At 41.3% G+C, this 15,637-nt stretch overlaps 1 protein-coding gene across 2 annotated transcripts in view; it reads left to right on the top strand.

The window, feature by feature from the left end:
• Nucleotides 1–15,637, top strand: part of ATG7 (autophagy related 7) — a 215,687-nt gene that overhangs the window by 28,014 nt on the left and 172,036 nt on the right. For both annotated transcript variants that reach the window (XM_033132876.1, XM_033132877.1), the window contains exons 6-8: nucleotides 2,414–2,530; nucleotides 3,784–3,933; nucleotides 15,394–15,482. In XM_033132876.1, coding sequence (XP_032988767.1) covers nucleotides 2,414–2,530; nucleotides 3,784–3,933; nucleotides 15,394–15,482 — 356 coding nt within the window. The remainder of the gene's footprint in view (nucleotides 1–2,413; nucleotides 2,531–3,783; nucleotides 3,934–15,393; nucleotides 15,483–15,637) is intronic.

Raw genomic sequence — 15,637 nt, 5'->3', positions numbered from 1 at the left:
CAAAGCGAGTCAGAATCTTTTTGCTGGTGGAGGGTTTTGTTTTCAATTTGTAAAAAACGTAATATCTGTGAAGAGCACAATAAAGCAAAGTGCAATAAAAGTGCTGTATGTCTTATATATGTGTGTGTATATATATCTACATATAAAAGTAATTTATCCTTTATAATAAAGCATGACTACATAATATTCTGTCGACTGTATATTCTATAGACTCTTGTACATCTAGGTTGTTTCCAATATTCACTATTTTTAAAAAGGCTGCAGTGAACAACATTGGCCATACTAATTTTTTTCCTACTCTTCATTCTATTTCTTTAGAATAAATTCTTTGGAGGGGGCATATAAACATATTGATGTCGATATAAAATATGTTATTTTACCACAGCTTCATCAGCTTTGGATGTTAATCCTCTTTCCCACATCTTTCTTTCTTTCTTTCTTCCTTCCTTTCTTTCTTTCTTTCCTTTCTTTCCTTTCTTTTCTTTCTTTTCTTTCTTTCTTTTTTTGCCAAGTTATCAGTTTTGCCTTTTTTTCTCCCCTACGAACTAATGCTTCATTTTCTCTGAATGCTGCCTCTCTGATTTACTGAGAGAATGATAGGAATCAAACTGGAGGCCATACCACAGGGTGGCCGTCAACAAGGAGACATTTTATAACAAGTTGTACTGCTTTCTGTGTAATAGTGGGGGCATAGAAGAAATGTTATATTCTTCACGGGATTACTTGGTGCAATTTGGCATTGAGAATTTGTAAAACTGAGTAATTTTGTAGGTTTGCTACTGGGATAGCTCTAAGTAGTGCTAAAGATTTCTGGTTTTGTAATTTTAACATCAATACATTTTCTATACCAAGAGTTCTAGTTAATGGAATCTAGATGGCAATTTGCATTTAAATAGGAAAGTAACAGTTCTTATAGTTTTAAGTCCTTTCCCAGAGTCAGTATGTGTGTTGGCCTTATTGCCCTTTTACTGAGTTTTCTTAGCCTGCCTTTAAAAAAATTAAAAGTCTGTGTCTTTTATAATCTTCAGAAACAAAGGGTTTTATATTTAATTTAATCGAGGCCCTTAGTATCCTGAAAAGAATTCTAAGAAGTTCAAGCCTTTGGACTTTTGAAGATGATCTGATAAAGCCTCTTAGAAATTCTCAAGCCCTTCATCTTGCATTGTTTAACCTTTCACTAAAGATCACTTATGACAAATCATTTAAGTATAAAAAAGAGAAGATAATCTCTGGAGGTATTTTTGCTTTTTTTTCCTCTGCTGTTTTTAGGACTTAAAGGAATAGGCACTTCATTAATTTCAGTTTTGCAGTCTGTTTTGCTGTTATCAAAAGGGAATGTGTTCCTAGTTGATCAATTAGTGGCAGAATTAAAGAATGTTAAAACTCTAATTATGAGACTTTCTCATCTGGACACACATTTATGTATAAATTTATATTTAAAAAGTCATCTAGTATGATTCCATTTATATGAAAACTCTAGAAAAAACAAATCCATAGAGATAGAAAATAGATTAGTGGTTTCTTGGGGTTGGGGTGAGGGGAGAATGGGGAGTTTCTGCTAATGCAGTTTCTTTTTGGGGCAATGAAAATGTTCTAGAATTGGTGGTGATGGTGGTACAACCTCATCAATATACTAAACAAAACCCACTCAACTATATACTTCAACATCTTGCATTTTATGGTATGTGAATTACATCTTAATAAAAATGTCATCAAACAGCCATCCATTTTTTATTCATAGCAAGATTCAAGAAAAAAATAGCCAAATAAACCACATAGTGGTCAAAAAATAGCCAATAAACCACAACTGGTGGGTCAGCCGTCAAATAGCTGCATAACTATTAGATCCTACACATGAGTCAGTCAGGCCACAAATGCTGCAGGAATTCAGAGGCAAGAGCATTCAACCTGAGTGCGAACATGTATCTAGGACACGTCCCTTCTCCTGCATTGCTTCTCCTGGTGGGGGATCAGTCACACACACCCCAAAAGATGTAATCTCTTACTATCTTTGTTTTGTTCAAGTTCTTCACCCATCTCTAAGCTTCAGTTTTCCGTCTATAAAATGGGCTGATGATAGTTAACCTTTTAGGGTTGTTTCATGTATTAAACGATGATGACAATGTCAGTTACTTACTGAACACTTGCTGTGAGCACATGGCCGAAAAAGTATATTACGTTGATCGTGATATAGTTGTGTGTGGTATTTGGGAGTATTTTGGGATAAAGACAGCAATTCACTATCTTGTCATGAGTTCTGTTGGAGACGAAAATTACTGACAAGCTGGTCATATCTTATGTGCATCAGTTTTTCTGTCTTACATGGCTAAGTGACGTTACATTATTAGTTGATGCATTTCAGTTTAGTCATGGGTGCTTTTCTGATATCTTACGTTATTTTTCTTTCTTCCAGGATCTAAAGAAGTACCACTTCTACTATTGGTTTTGCTCCCCCGCTCTCTGCCTTCCCGAGAGTATTCCCCTCATTCAGGGGCCAGTGGGCTTGGATCAAAGGTTTTCACCCAAACAGGTATCAACAATTAAAACAAAATGTAGGCAAACTTGGGTGTAATGTGCAAGAGTAGTTTATCTAGTACATTCTAAAAACAAATAGGCACTTGTCTACATGAAGAGGCAGTCACTGTGGAATCCCCCAAAGATGGTACCAAGAGCAGATTTACTTATAAAATGTTTGTAAAATCACTTTGAAGGAGTAAGTGAGCAATAATTTTCCAGGTTTTCAGTGACATTTGGTGAAATTCTAAGCCACTAGGGAGGAATTATAGGAACATTTTAAAAGACTTAAGAATTGGCTAAAATGCGTTCTTCACTTTCAGTGTGGGCATCATAAGACAATCCATATACCTTGGGAAGAGAGTCTTGGAAGCCAAATAGAAGACATTGTCCTTCCCTCGTGCCACATTGCAGAACTTCTGCATTAGGAATGGTATATGCTGAGCTAGTCTTCGCATTTTGAAAAAGATAATAAGGTTGTTAGGGATGGTCCCGAGAAGAGCAATGAAAATAATCAGGAAGGTAGAAAATAGACCCTAAACTAAAGAATTCTGACTGTTGTTGAGGCAAAAAAGTGGTGGCAAGATGATTTGAACTCACGAAGCATATCAGTTGCTAAAACTCTGAATTGTAAAGCCAGGAAGCAGCCCTCACTGATTAAAAAATAATAATGTTTGTTTACTAAGACAAATCAAAAGTTGTGGTTTTGTGGAACTAATTTCCCAGGGAGAAATAAGTGGGGAAAAAGGATTATGCATGGGGATCGACTCCTGATGGGTATGAGGGGGGACAAAAGTGTTCTCAAATGATTGGTTGTGGTGATGGCAGAATCCTGTGAACATGCTAAAAACAGCATTGAATTGTGCACTGTAAGTGGATCAATTGTTTGGTAAGTGAAGTATGTTTCAATAAACCTGTTACAGATGATGGAAAGTTTTGTGGTAAAATTCGTGCTTGGTTATCACAGGAGAGAAATCATGTTTTGATACCTCTCTCAACCTTGGTGGTTGACATTTGAGAGAACCATCACGCTGTTCCATAAAATGTCCCTTTGTGCCCCTAAGACACAACACCACGCACGTGGAAAATGTTATATAAAAGTGAAGTGCTGTTATTTGGGGCATTTTTATGTTCATTTGCTGCAAAAGAATAATGGCTGTGATCAATCATTTCCAGTTTTCTGGCTCAAAAGTACCTATTATGTTAATTTTTAGCTGAGAATGAGATGTGTAATTGTCTGGAGGATAACTCAGTATTTCCTGTTTTCAGATTCAAGCCCTTGAGCGTGCATACGATGATCTTTGTCTAACAGAAGGAGTCCCAGCGCTACCTTACTTCTTGATCAAGTATGATGAGAATATGGTGCTGGTTTCCTTACTTAAACACTACAATGATTTCTTCAAAGGTCATAGGACAAAGGTCAGAGAAACTTTGAATATCATTTTGTTATCCAGTAAAAAGAAATCCATTGTTCATGGTGTGATACACTACCTCAAAATTCAAACTCACTTAGATTTCTTTATCCCTCCCAAGACTGTTTCGTAACATTTCCTTATCTTCACCGTCTCCCACCCTGCAGTTCCCAAATCAGCTCCTGCTTTAGATTTTCCTAGCTCTGTTGCCCCACAGAGTAATTTTGGATTCCTCGTTTCACATTAGTGATAAAGTTATTTCAGTTTTCCTTCCTGATATATTTTGTATCTATGTTTTAATTTATTCCCAGAGCTATCACTGTAGTTCAGGCCTTGATTTTCTCACTCCTGGAGTCTTCTTCTTGCATCTGGCACACCACCACTACAGAAGAACCTTCCTCAAACTGCTCATGTTCACTGTATAATTGGTTGATCAAGAGTTAATGATGTCTTCCTTCCGGCTCCAAGCTACCTTTCCTGCCTCATCTTGCACTATTTTCCTCATAAACCCTTGCTCCCACTAAGCTTGTCTGTTTTTCACCAGACAGCTCCCCTAATCAAATATACCTAGAATTTTTTTTAATGCCTCTCTTTATCCTCAAATTGTATCATCTTCCCAAAACATACTCTACCTGTGAAAATCCTAAGAAATTCTCTCTCCTTTTTGAATCCTCCCCCACCATGAAGCCTTCCCATGGTGGGGCCATGTGTTATGTGTCCCTTTCTGATCTCATGGCACTTAGTCCTTGATCCTCATTTACTGCTGTACTCCCTTATACAAATTACTTTTTGTGCCACGTTAGTCTGTAAGCTCCTAGAGGGCAGGGACTGACTGTTTCTTCATGTATCTGTGTCTGCATATTGTCGAGCTATGTGTCTAGTGTCTGAGGCACTCAATAAAATTTTTTAGTGAATGAAAGAGTACGGATAGTGTCTTTTAGAAGTGACAAGATATATAGTAAGCCATCTTAGCCATACACGAGATTGTAAATTAAAAATTAAAAATTGATTAGTATTATGAAGTTATGAAATCAAGTGGGATAATTTCAGTAGCCATGTAGATATAGCAGAGAAGAGAGACCTTTAACTGATGGCCTGATTATTGCTTAGCCTGAACTTAAGAAACGTTTTTTTTAAGTGCACTCTTTTTTAGAGGAAGCCCTTTTTAAATTGATGACTGAGGATTGAGTTTTTATTAAAATTCTTTTCTCTCCCCCAAGGTAGTTTCACAGAACTGTAGCTAAATTAGTAGCAACAAGACCAACCATTAATCATTTAAAGTCCAGTCTAGAGGGAGGTCCTAGTGTGAGAGTAGGCAGGGCGAAATGGCCTGTGTTCGAAAGCAACTGTAGTTCAGGTTGTGTGTGGTACATAAGTAGTCCTCCCCCAAAGTGCACCTCGACCAAAATAATAACAATTTGCAGAGCACTTTACAGCTTAAAAGAGGCTTTCACATAATTGATCTTGTCATAACTTTGTGAAATAGGTGTTATTAGTATCTGTATTGTCTATTTGATGAATATGAGACTCTAAAAGTCACACGGCCAGTTGATCTGATTCCAAAGCCTGTGTGCTTTCTTCCATTCCACTCTCGCATCATTTGGGTGGAGGTGGGTTTTGCCTGATCTTTGGAATCAGACAGATCTGGATTTGACACTCAACATTGCTACTTAGTAACTCGGTGACCTCAGGGAACTTGCATAATCTTTCTTCACTTTAGTTTATGTGTTAAATGGTGGTAATACCACCTCCTACAAGGCTTTGTGAAAATTAAACATGATGATGTGAATAAAATGCCCAGCACGTAGCAGGTGCTCAGTATCCATCCACTTCCTTTCTTCCTCAACAGTAGTGCCTGTTCAAAGATTGAGCAAATCTCTGGAGTCTCCTTAGAAGTGCTCTGGATGACCCTGAGACCAACCGCCTGCCAAGTTGAGGCATAGAGCCCTTCACTGGGTTAGGGTCACATCTCAGGAAAGCCTAGAATTGCTCAGCACGTATGTTCAGTACATCCTATGGGCCAGAAATTGTGAGGTGTGATTATACCTGTTTTCATGGTATAATCTTCTAGGGGAGAAGAGACACTGACTTGTGGAAAGTTAATTAGACATTCAGGTAACAGAGGAGAAGTACCAATGAAATGACATGCATGATCCTTTGGTTGTTTTCTTTGCCCTGTCTTGTTCCGGAGAGGTCCAGCAGCCGCTCTGCAGATTGTCGGCCTGGTGGGTGTAGGCTGGCCTCCTGGCAGACCTCCCTATCTGTGGTCCCGACGTTCCCTCCATTCCACCCCACTGCTGCCCCAATGCATTTTCATGTCACTCTTGTGCTTAAAACCCGTCTATGGTTCCTGTTGACGTCAGGATCAAGGTGAAATCAATGAGCTCGGCGTTCAGGGCCTCTCTGAACCCGGCTCCTGCCCATGACTCTGGCCTCACCTCTATCAGGATGCCTCCTGTGTTCTGGCTACTGCTCTGCTCTCCAAACTCCCCACGCTTCCCCCACCTCTGCCTTCACACATGCCGTTCTCTCTGTCTCCCTTCCTTTACCTGGCCAGGGCTCCCCCACCCCCGCCCCCTGGGAAGCACTGGCTGATTCTATCCAATATTTGATATCCCTCTGCTGTGCTCAGGTGGCACTCTCTCCTGGCACTGACCGACCGCTAATGTCATGGTTGGTTTGCCTATCTGCCTGCCCTCGCTCCCCACCAGCCTGTGAACAGCTTTAGCACAGAAATCATGTTTTACCCCACACTGTGTCCCCTACATTTAGTGGGGTGCCGGGTACTCAGTGGGCACCTGACGTGTGAATGTTGAGAGGAGGGGGAGATCACTGCGGGCTGGTCTAATTACAGAAGGGAGGAGACTTTTGTGAACTCTAAGCGTCCCTTCACTTGAAGTCATTCCTGCTTTTACTTCATTAATCTAGTTCACCCTCTTTCACATAATTCCAGTTTCTCTTCAGTGTTCCTGATTCATGCACTTTCCTTGCAGGTTTTTACCATAGTCTACAAAAAAAATAGGCATCCTTTGTAGTGTGAACTCCTGCAGTTGTGCTCTGGCTTTGTGTTTTCCTCCTTTCCCTGCCACCTCCTCTTCCCAGGACTTTGAAGCCCCTGGGGAAGTCACTGTTCCCCTGTGAGCCTTGGTGTCCTAACGTGTGAGTGGGAAAGGTTGGCGTCCTCCAGCTTTCTCCCTTTTCAGCCTGTTTTCTTTTCTGGGGGGTCTCGTGTCCGCCTCCTCCATTCTGGACTCCCCTCCGGGCCCCAGACCTTGTTGTCCAACGGCCTGCTTGTCTTTTCCAGCCCCTCACATTCAACATGTCCAAGCTGAACTCATGATCTTCGCCCCAAGTCTGGGCATCAGTCTTGGAATGATGCCGCCGGCCATCCAATCACGTGAGGCAGAAGTCTGGGCAGTCTGCCAAATACCTCTCTGTCCTGTATCACCCCCATATCCTGTGGATTTTGTTTCCTAAACGTCTCCCAGTCTGCTTCCTTTGCATTTTTTCTGCCATCATCCCAGTCTGAGCTGCTACAATCTTTCCTCTGCTTTCTTGCTGTAGCTTCCTGATGGGCTCCTTGTGTCTGCTCTGGCCTTCCTCCAATCCATCCCTATATCATCCAAAGCAATGCTTTGAAAAGCAAATCTGATCATGTCACTCTCCCAATGAAACATAGCAATGTCATCTTCCTTGTGCTCTGAGAATAATAACCAAATTCTCTAATATAGCATATAGGACTCTCCATGGCCTGGCCCCTGTGAAAATCCAGCCCCAAGGTGGTCCATATTCCCTCTTGCTTTATACCCTGCCACAACTCTGAGGCGTCGTCCTGCCACAGAGCCTTTGCACATGCATTTTTTATTTATTTCCTCTATTTCTTGGATGACTTATGGTTATTAAGGCAATTGCTTCATGCCAAACTTCTTTGACTATCACTTATAGTTAAAAATACCTGTTGCATTATGACTCAATGATCACGTCTGGGTGTCTTGAGATGTATACACACACAAACAGAACTGAATCAAAACTTTCACAAAATAGTGCTTTACTAGATGCTCTGTACTCTATGTTCTATTCTACTTTATCTTTTTGAAAAATGCTAGTTGTGACGCACTAAATGATCACAAATAGCTTCTCACCTGTATTTGGGACAATGCTGTGTGCCCATTTTGAGAACATTGGCAGATAAATGAACTATACTGCTACTTTTCTCTCCTACCAACAGTGTACCCTTACCAGCATTGAATGTTATATATACTTTGATACATTTGGTCAGTTGAAAATGGGTCCTGTTTAAGTTCTTATTTCCCTCAGTAAAATATTGACTCCGCTTAATGGTCATGGTGGTCCTGCATGGCTGCAACACAGAGCTCTTGTGATTACATTAAAAACACCCAAATCGCTCTCCCATTATCAATCGGGAAAAATAGCTTGAGTCTTTTACTTTCTTCAGGGCAGTAATTGAAGATTGGATGTTTGGGAAATGTTTGGTCATTTCAACAACATCAGCTTTTAATTCTAGGGCTTTGAAATCTTGGGACGAAGCAATAGCATTGGTAAGCCTCTAGCGGGGTTCTTTTTTCACTTAGCGATCTTTGCATCTTAACAGCCATCTGTGACATCACTGTGCATCAGATATTTGAATTTTTTTCCCTCATACTTTTAAAACATGTAATCTTTGGTGCATTTCCTATTATATCAAATGTTTGGGTAATAGTCATTTATCAGATAAACAGGTTTTATGGGATCAGTGTGGAAATTTCTCAAGTCACTCAAGTTGACAGTCCCCCCCCCCGCCGCCTTTCCTTTCTCACGTTGTACTTTTTCAGCAGTTGTTGGCTGAACCATAGCCAGACCATTGACTAGACCACCTGAGTGAATTTTGTGTTCGCAGCCAAGTGGAAAGGAACATTTATTTCATCAACCTCCTCAACAAAGTTGTTTTTTTTAAAAAAAATCACATTTTGCTTCTTTCTGCTGATTTGTTTATAAAAGGAAGTGATTTGTCACTCAATGAATTTGTGGCAAAGCCAGTTCTAGAACCCAGAACTCCTTTCCAATGATTGCTCTGATCGCCATGTAAAAAATAAAATCCGTTTACCCAAATAGTTAATCTGGCTTACCTGGTATTATGCTGACTAATTCCTCAATGACTGAGGTTCCTGATTTCGTTTCTAAGGCACTTAACGATGGTGGAGTCACTTTTGAATACTCAAAGGAATAGTAAATTGTATTCAACCGAGTGTCAAATGGGTTCTGTCATTTTCCTATCCAGATGCTTGCCTTTTGTACTCATGCATGCTTTATGTGGCTAGGAATTACTTCAAAGCACTTTCACGCTGACCTCCCTTAATGGATACGTGATAGGTTTCTCATCGGCAATTCATTCCTGCTCTGTAGCTCATCTTATGTCATGTTGCTCTAAGAACTTATTCCTGATCTTTTCTGCTCAAAGAAATATTTCTTTTTTTCTTCGTACCTTCCTACCTCATTGCCTTTGTTGGAAGTATGCTCATTCTTTGAAATTAGGCATCCACTTATCGTATGTAAAATAAACATTCTAATTTACATAATTTAAATACCACTTAGTCCCAACTCCACATTTGCAGAAGATAAAAGCTAGACGCAGAGAATATTTGATAAACTAGAAACTTATCCCCTTCTTTTCTCTGCCATGTAAGAAAAGATCATCTGAAACTGTAGATAACTATGTAATGGTGATAGATTAAACTGAAGAAAGAGGTCAGTGAAGTTACTACAATAGAGTTTATTTATGTTGGGGTACAGTTTCCATTTGTTGAGTGTCTGCTTTGTTTCTGAGCTAAGTGCAGGCAAGAGTTATCCTGTAGATGAGAAAACTAAGGCATAGAAACGTTAAGTAAATTGCTGAGGGTTGCATGAGAGTAACTCAGGACATTTAGTAAGAGCCCAGGTTCATGGAGTCATATTTGAAAATTGAAATTTAGAATCTATATGAATGGACTTTTCTGGATTGGTGCTGTCTAGGTTCTATCAAGGTGAAAATTAAATAGCCTTTAGACACCCCATAAAATTAAACCTTAATTTAGTCTGTGTTGTTTTGTAACCTATGTAGGACTTGTTTCTCTTTGAAGTTTCTCTAAAGTTCACTCATTCAGGAGTTAGAAGGAATCCTTTGAGATAAAATGATTCACCCCCTTCATTTTACAGGGGAGGAAAGAACTTTCCCAAGTTCTTAAAATCAATTCGCTACAGGATTAGAGTACATAACCTGCTGATGCTCCAGCCAGTGTTATTGTTGTTGGTGTTTTCACTGCATCAGGCCCTTTTCTCCTTCTAACCTGTCTCACATGTTACAGAAGTGGAATGTCAGCTTCTCCCTTCCTCCCCTTTCCTTGCGAGGTAACAGAGTTGTAAGTGCCTTTGATGAACTTAAAAAAGAAAAAGAAATTGAAGCAATGATTCCTTAGTAAGTGTAGTTTGTCTAACAGATACAGTCTGTCACGATTGAGGGAAACAAAATAAAAAGGTGTTTCAGGTGGTGGCGGTGGCCAACTGGACCAGAAAAACTCCAGGAAGACAACTTCCTTATTCCGAGGGAGCTGTAGGCCAGAGATCTCATTCTCAGAGTTCTCTTGCTTCGCGTAGGCAATCCTGTTTTAGACCACACTCTCACATTCTCACCAGGAGGATCCCAGTGTTAAATATCATTGAATGGAGGACCTGCCATGTTGGAAAAGGAAAAGGAACTGGCTGAAATGCTGCATCGTGGTTTTATATGTAAGCTTCAGGTCTCTGTTGGTCAGACATCACCTTTCTTCCTCCAGCTGCCTCCCAGGTTACCTGCCCACCATGGGGGAGAGGGGAGAGCTTTTCGTATATTGGGGCCTATAGAAATGGACCAGTTCTGTTATTTATTCAACAAATATTTGCTGAGCATCAGGTACTGTGCCAGCTACTAGAGATGGGAAGATGAATGTGACAGAGGCTGCTCCTGCCCCCACGGAGCTTGTAGACCAGCAAGAGAAACACGTGAAATGTGTCCTGTATTTTCTCCATTCTCAAATGCTTTTTTTCTTCATAAATTTTCTCAAGTCAGGAATTTCTTACAGTTCTTGTGTGTATTCAATGTGGTAATGTTTCCCCCTTTTTTTTCTGTCCAATTTGAAAGTGCATTTTATAATCTATGGTGCCTTTGAACCAAGAAAATACAAAGGTTCAACAAATAATCCATTACCATAAGGAAAATATAGGGTGCAGTGAAACCTGTTTTAAACAAGCACTTGTTTTCTCCTCCTTAGACTCCAGGCAGCTAGTGCAGAAATGATAGTGTACAGGACAGGCACATGGGGAGGGCCCTGAACATCCCGGTATCGGTACTTAGGGATCAGTACTTAGGGATCAGTACTCTGGGGTTGGGTCAGGGTGGTGCAAGTTCAAAGAGCTTCCCAGGAAATTCTGATGCAGGTGGTCGGTGGTGGCCACACTTTGAGAAACTATTGCAGATGCTCAAGCAGTGATTTGCAACGTGTCTGCACATTAGAATCCCCTGAGGAGCTTTTAAAACAGCTAATACTCAACCTGCGCCCCACACCAGTGGAAAAACCTCAGGAAGTGGGGCCAGGCAGCAGGATTTTTGAAAGCTGTCAGGGCGATTCCCACATGCATTCAAATGTGAGAACCAGGGCTAGAGAAGGATGAGGACTGGAGTGGCGACCCTCCAACTGCAGTGAGCATGGGCACCCCCCGGATCCTTGCTCAAGTGCAGACTCGGGTCCAGCAGGGCTGCGGACGGCCTGGGGTTCTGCATTTCTGACAGGGCCCAGTGGTGCTGATGCTGCTGGTGCACACAGCACAGTTTGGTAGCGTGGGGAGACCGAGTCACACCAGAGTTCTCAAGGTAATGCGAACTAGCCCCACGGATGTTCTTGCTTTTGTCTACAAGACCACCTTCTGTATGGCCTGTGCACTGGACCAACCGCGTCAGAATTACTCGGGCATGTTCAGAATTACAGGCACACATGGCTAGGCTCACCTCTGGAGATTCGCATCGCTCATAACGACGTGAGTAGCACAAGGTCTCTGTGGGGCTATGAGCAGGGCTTTTCAGGTTCAGGATCATCTCATTTAATCCTCACTACACCTCTGTGACGCAGGTACTATTATTTCCCCCGTGAGTCACAGAAACCAAGCTGCGGCCTGGAGGAGTGGACTAGTTTGCCTCAGGCCACTCATTGAGTAAGGGGCGATGCTCAGATTAGTCTCTGCGAGCTCTGTTTTTAAAAGCTCCCTAGCTGCTGATGTTTTATCTCCCTGTGAGAAAGGAAATCTCAAATAAAGATATCCTGTATTTCCTGAAAGGATGGCCATACATATGAATCTGTTTGTATTGCATTAAATATGAATCTATTTGCATTTCAGACATGAAAATGCATCTAGGCAAAAAGCTTCAGTTTTAGGAATAAGAAAATTTATAGCAGAGAAGGCAGCAAACGTTTATAAAAAATATCTTTGAGATAGTGCAGTAATTATCTGATAAGACAATAGTAAAACTCATTTTCAGAGATTTATTGAGCACAGATGAAGACGACTCAATTGTCTTTCAATAAGAAATAGAAAAAAATTGTGGACATCAATACAATGGACTGCCATTCAGCCACTACTGAGCATGGTTGTAGAATGACATTTATTGGCATGGAAGAGAGTTTACAATAGAATAAGAGGTATAAAACAGTATAGTGTGAGCCTGTAGGAACGGAGTCCCAGAGAGCAGTTTCCAGGCTCTCAACCTCACGTGGAAAGGTGCTGGCTGGAGTAGTAGATGGCCATCAGCTGTAACCCGTTAGCCATTAGCCACTAATATAACGGCCGTGGCTGCGCTAGCAGGCGCGGATTGTGGCTAGCAAGTGCAGTTAGTGAGCAGATTGCGGATGGTGCAGATTGTGTGGATCCTACTTCCTGTGTCTCGCCTGGTTGCCAGCGACACTGGTGCAGGAAGACCCCTTGCTGGGGTAACTGGTGGATGTTTGCTTCTTGTGTCTCCACCGGCTGCCTTCCAGAATATAGTGGTGTGACTCCCTTATCTATGGCTCCGTTGTTGTTCCTTTTTGGCCTCACCATGTCCTGCGTTCTTGTGCAGGCAGTGGGAGCTGAGTCCCCGCATCACAGACCCTGTTTTTGTTTAAAAGTTGTAATAATAAAAACATGTATGTAAAGAATAAAGTTGAGGGAAGTTACACACCAAGATGTCAATAGTGGTTCTCTCTCGATGGTGGTGTTATGTTTTCGTCCTTCCCTACCTTCCTACCTTTTTCTTCCTTCCCTTCTCCTCCTGTGTCCTCCCCTCCCCTCCACTTCCCTCCCTTCCTTTTTTCCTGTCTTTCTTTCATCTGAATATTGGTTAAGTACCTTCCTTATGGCTGACACTGTGCTCAGTACTGTGGTAAATATATGGGCTGATCCCATTCTTACAGAACTAGCTGGATCTAGAGTAACCAAAAGCTTACCTGCCATGTTTTTATTTAACCCACAGCTACACCTGTAATGGAAACCTGTGTATAACTTATGGTTCTCTGCCAGCCATCTCTTCTACCTCCCTCCTTTCATCCTTCCATCCATCCATCCACCCACCCATCTATCATCCACCCATCCATCCACCCATCCATCCTTTTTAGTTATTCAGCAAGCATTCCCTAAGTATTTGGTATGTGTCTATGAACTGATCATGGGGAGATACTCTCTCTTCTCTAGATGCTCATTGTCTTCTTTTTTTAAAATAAACTTTTTATTTTGGAATAATGTTAGATTTACAGAAAAGTTGCAGAGATCGTGCCTAGAGTTCCCATGTACCTTCACCCTGTTTCAATTTTCTCTAATGTCACCCACCTTACATTACTGTGATACATTTATCAAAACTGAGAAACCAACATTAGTACATTATTATAAACTAAACTTGAGACTTTATTCAGATTCCAACAGTTTCTCCAGTAACGTCATCAGGTCTCCTTGGTCTCCTCTGGTCTGTGACAGATTCTCAGACTTTCCTTGGTTTTGATGACCTTAACAGTTTTAAGGAGTACTGGTCAGCTACTTTGGTCGACTGCCTCTTAATTTGGTTTCTCTGATGTTTCCTTATGATTAGACTGGGATTATGGGTTTTTGGAAAGAATACCACTGAGGTGAAGTGCCCTTTTCACCACATCATATTAGGGGGGACCTGATATCCACAAGGCATGCCCGTGATGTTAAATTTGATCACTTGGTTAAAGTAGTGTTTGCCAGATTTCTCCACGGTAAATTACTACTTTTTTTCTTTTGATGTGATTCACTAAGTCTGGCTCACTCTCAAGGAAGAGAAGGATGAAGCCCCACTCCTGGAGTGGGCAGTATCTACATATATTGTTTGGACATCTTCTGTAAGGAAGGAAGACTTGTCCCTTTACCTTCATGTATTTATTTATCCCATTGTTTACGTGTATCCGAATGGACTCATAGAGACTTATTTTATACTGTGGGTTATAATCCAATACTATGTGCGTTATTTTGTTGCCCTTATTGGTCCAGCCTTGGCCACTGAGAGCTTTTTCAATTGGTGCTGGTGTCCCCTTGACATTCCACCATCTTTTTGTTTATTGAGCACTTCCTTCCTTTCTGGTATCCAAGGTGCTCCAAGTTCATCCTGTTTTCTCCCCTGCCTCAGCCCTGGAAGTAGCCATGTGTCCAAGGAGCCCTGATTCCTTTTATTGGAGAAGGGTATTTAGAAATCAAAAGGCAGGTGCTCGGTGTGCTTTGTCTTTTGAGAGGAAGGAGACAGAAAAAGTGAAAAATGTGATGTTCAGTTGTACAAAGAGCTATGGAAGCCGAGAGGACAGAATGGCTGCCTCCGCCAAGGAAAGTCATCGACTGAACAAACGGTAGTTGAAGTTGAATGAAGTTTTCCAGACGGAGGTTAAGTTTTGGGAGATGGAGAGAGGGGAGTGGGAGGAAAAGTGTGTCAGCAATCAGGGGCATCTGTCTGTTTAATTTGATCTGACTATAGACTTACAATGGTAGTGGCCCTTCTTTGATTTTTCTTGTTATATAAAAATTAGCCATTTTCACAGATTATGTCTTTTTAAGAGAGGATTTTCTCTATGTGAGCCCTGAGAGTTGACAGTCCTCCCTGCCTCCCTCCTCCCTTCTCTCCCTTTCTGTCTTCCTTTCAGTCTTTCTCCCTTTCAAATGTATCTAGTTCCTACTCTCTGCCAGGTCCAGTGCAAGGTACAGGGGTGCAGAGAAGAACTTGACAGCTCCTGCCATCAAGAAGTTCTATTGTCTAGTGTGACATCATTTTGCGTTCCTCTCTGCCCTTTCGCCCTTCACCAGGTGTCTGATTGTTAATGTTTTTGCAGAACAGCATCAAAACGGAAGAGGAAGTATTAGCAAGATCTGTCTTGTGAATCTGACATGGTATTTGACTCACTCAAAAAGTCTTTTCTGTTCACAGGTAACCATTGGTGTGTATGATCCCTGTAACTTAGCCCAGTACCCTGGATGGCCTTTGAGGAATTTTTTGGTCCTAGCAGCCCACAGATGGTATTTACGTGTGTGTGTATGTTGTGTATCTGTCAGTCTGTCTGTCTATATGTTTTTGACGGTGTGTCTGCCTCTATCGGTATCTGTTTTCCCAAATGCATTATTTTCTTTCTGGCACAGAAACCAGATAATAAATCAATAAACCAGTCGTGATC

Source organism: Rhinolophus ferrumequinum, chromosome 17 (assembly GCF_004115265.2).
Source record: "Rhinolophus ferrumequinum isolate MPI-CBG mRhiFer1 chromosome 17, mRhiFer1_v1.p, whole genome shotgun sequence".
NCBI classification, from domain to species: Eukaryota; Metazoa; Chordata; class Mammalia; order Chiroptera; family Rhinolophidae; genus Rhinolophus; species Rhinolophus ferrumequinum.
Note: the sequence above shows the minus strand (reverse complement) of the source record. Positions and strands in the feature narration are given on the sequence as shown.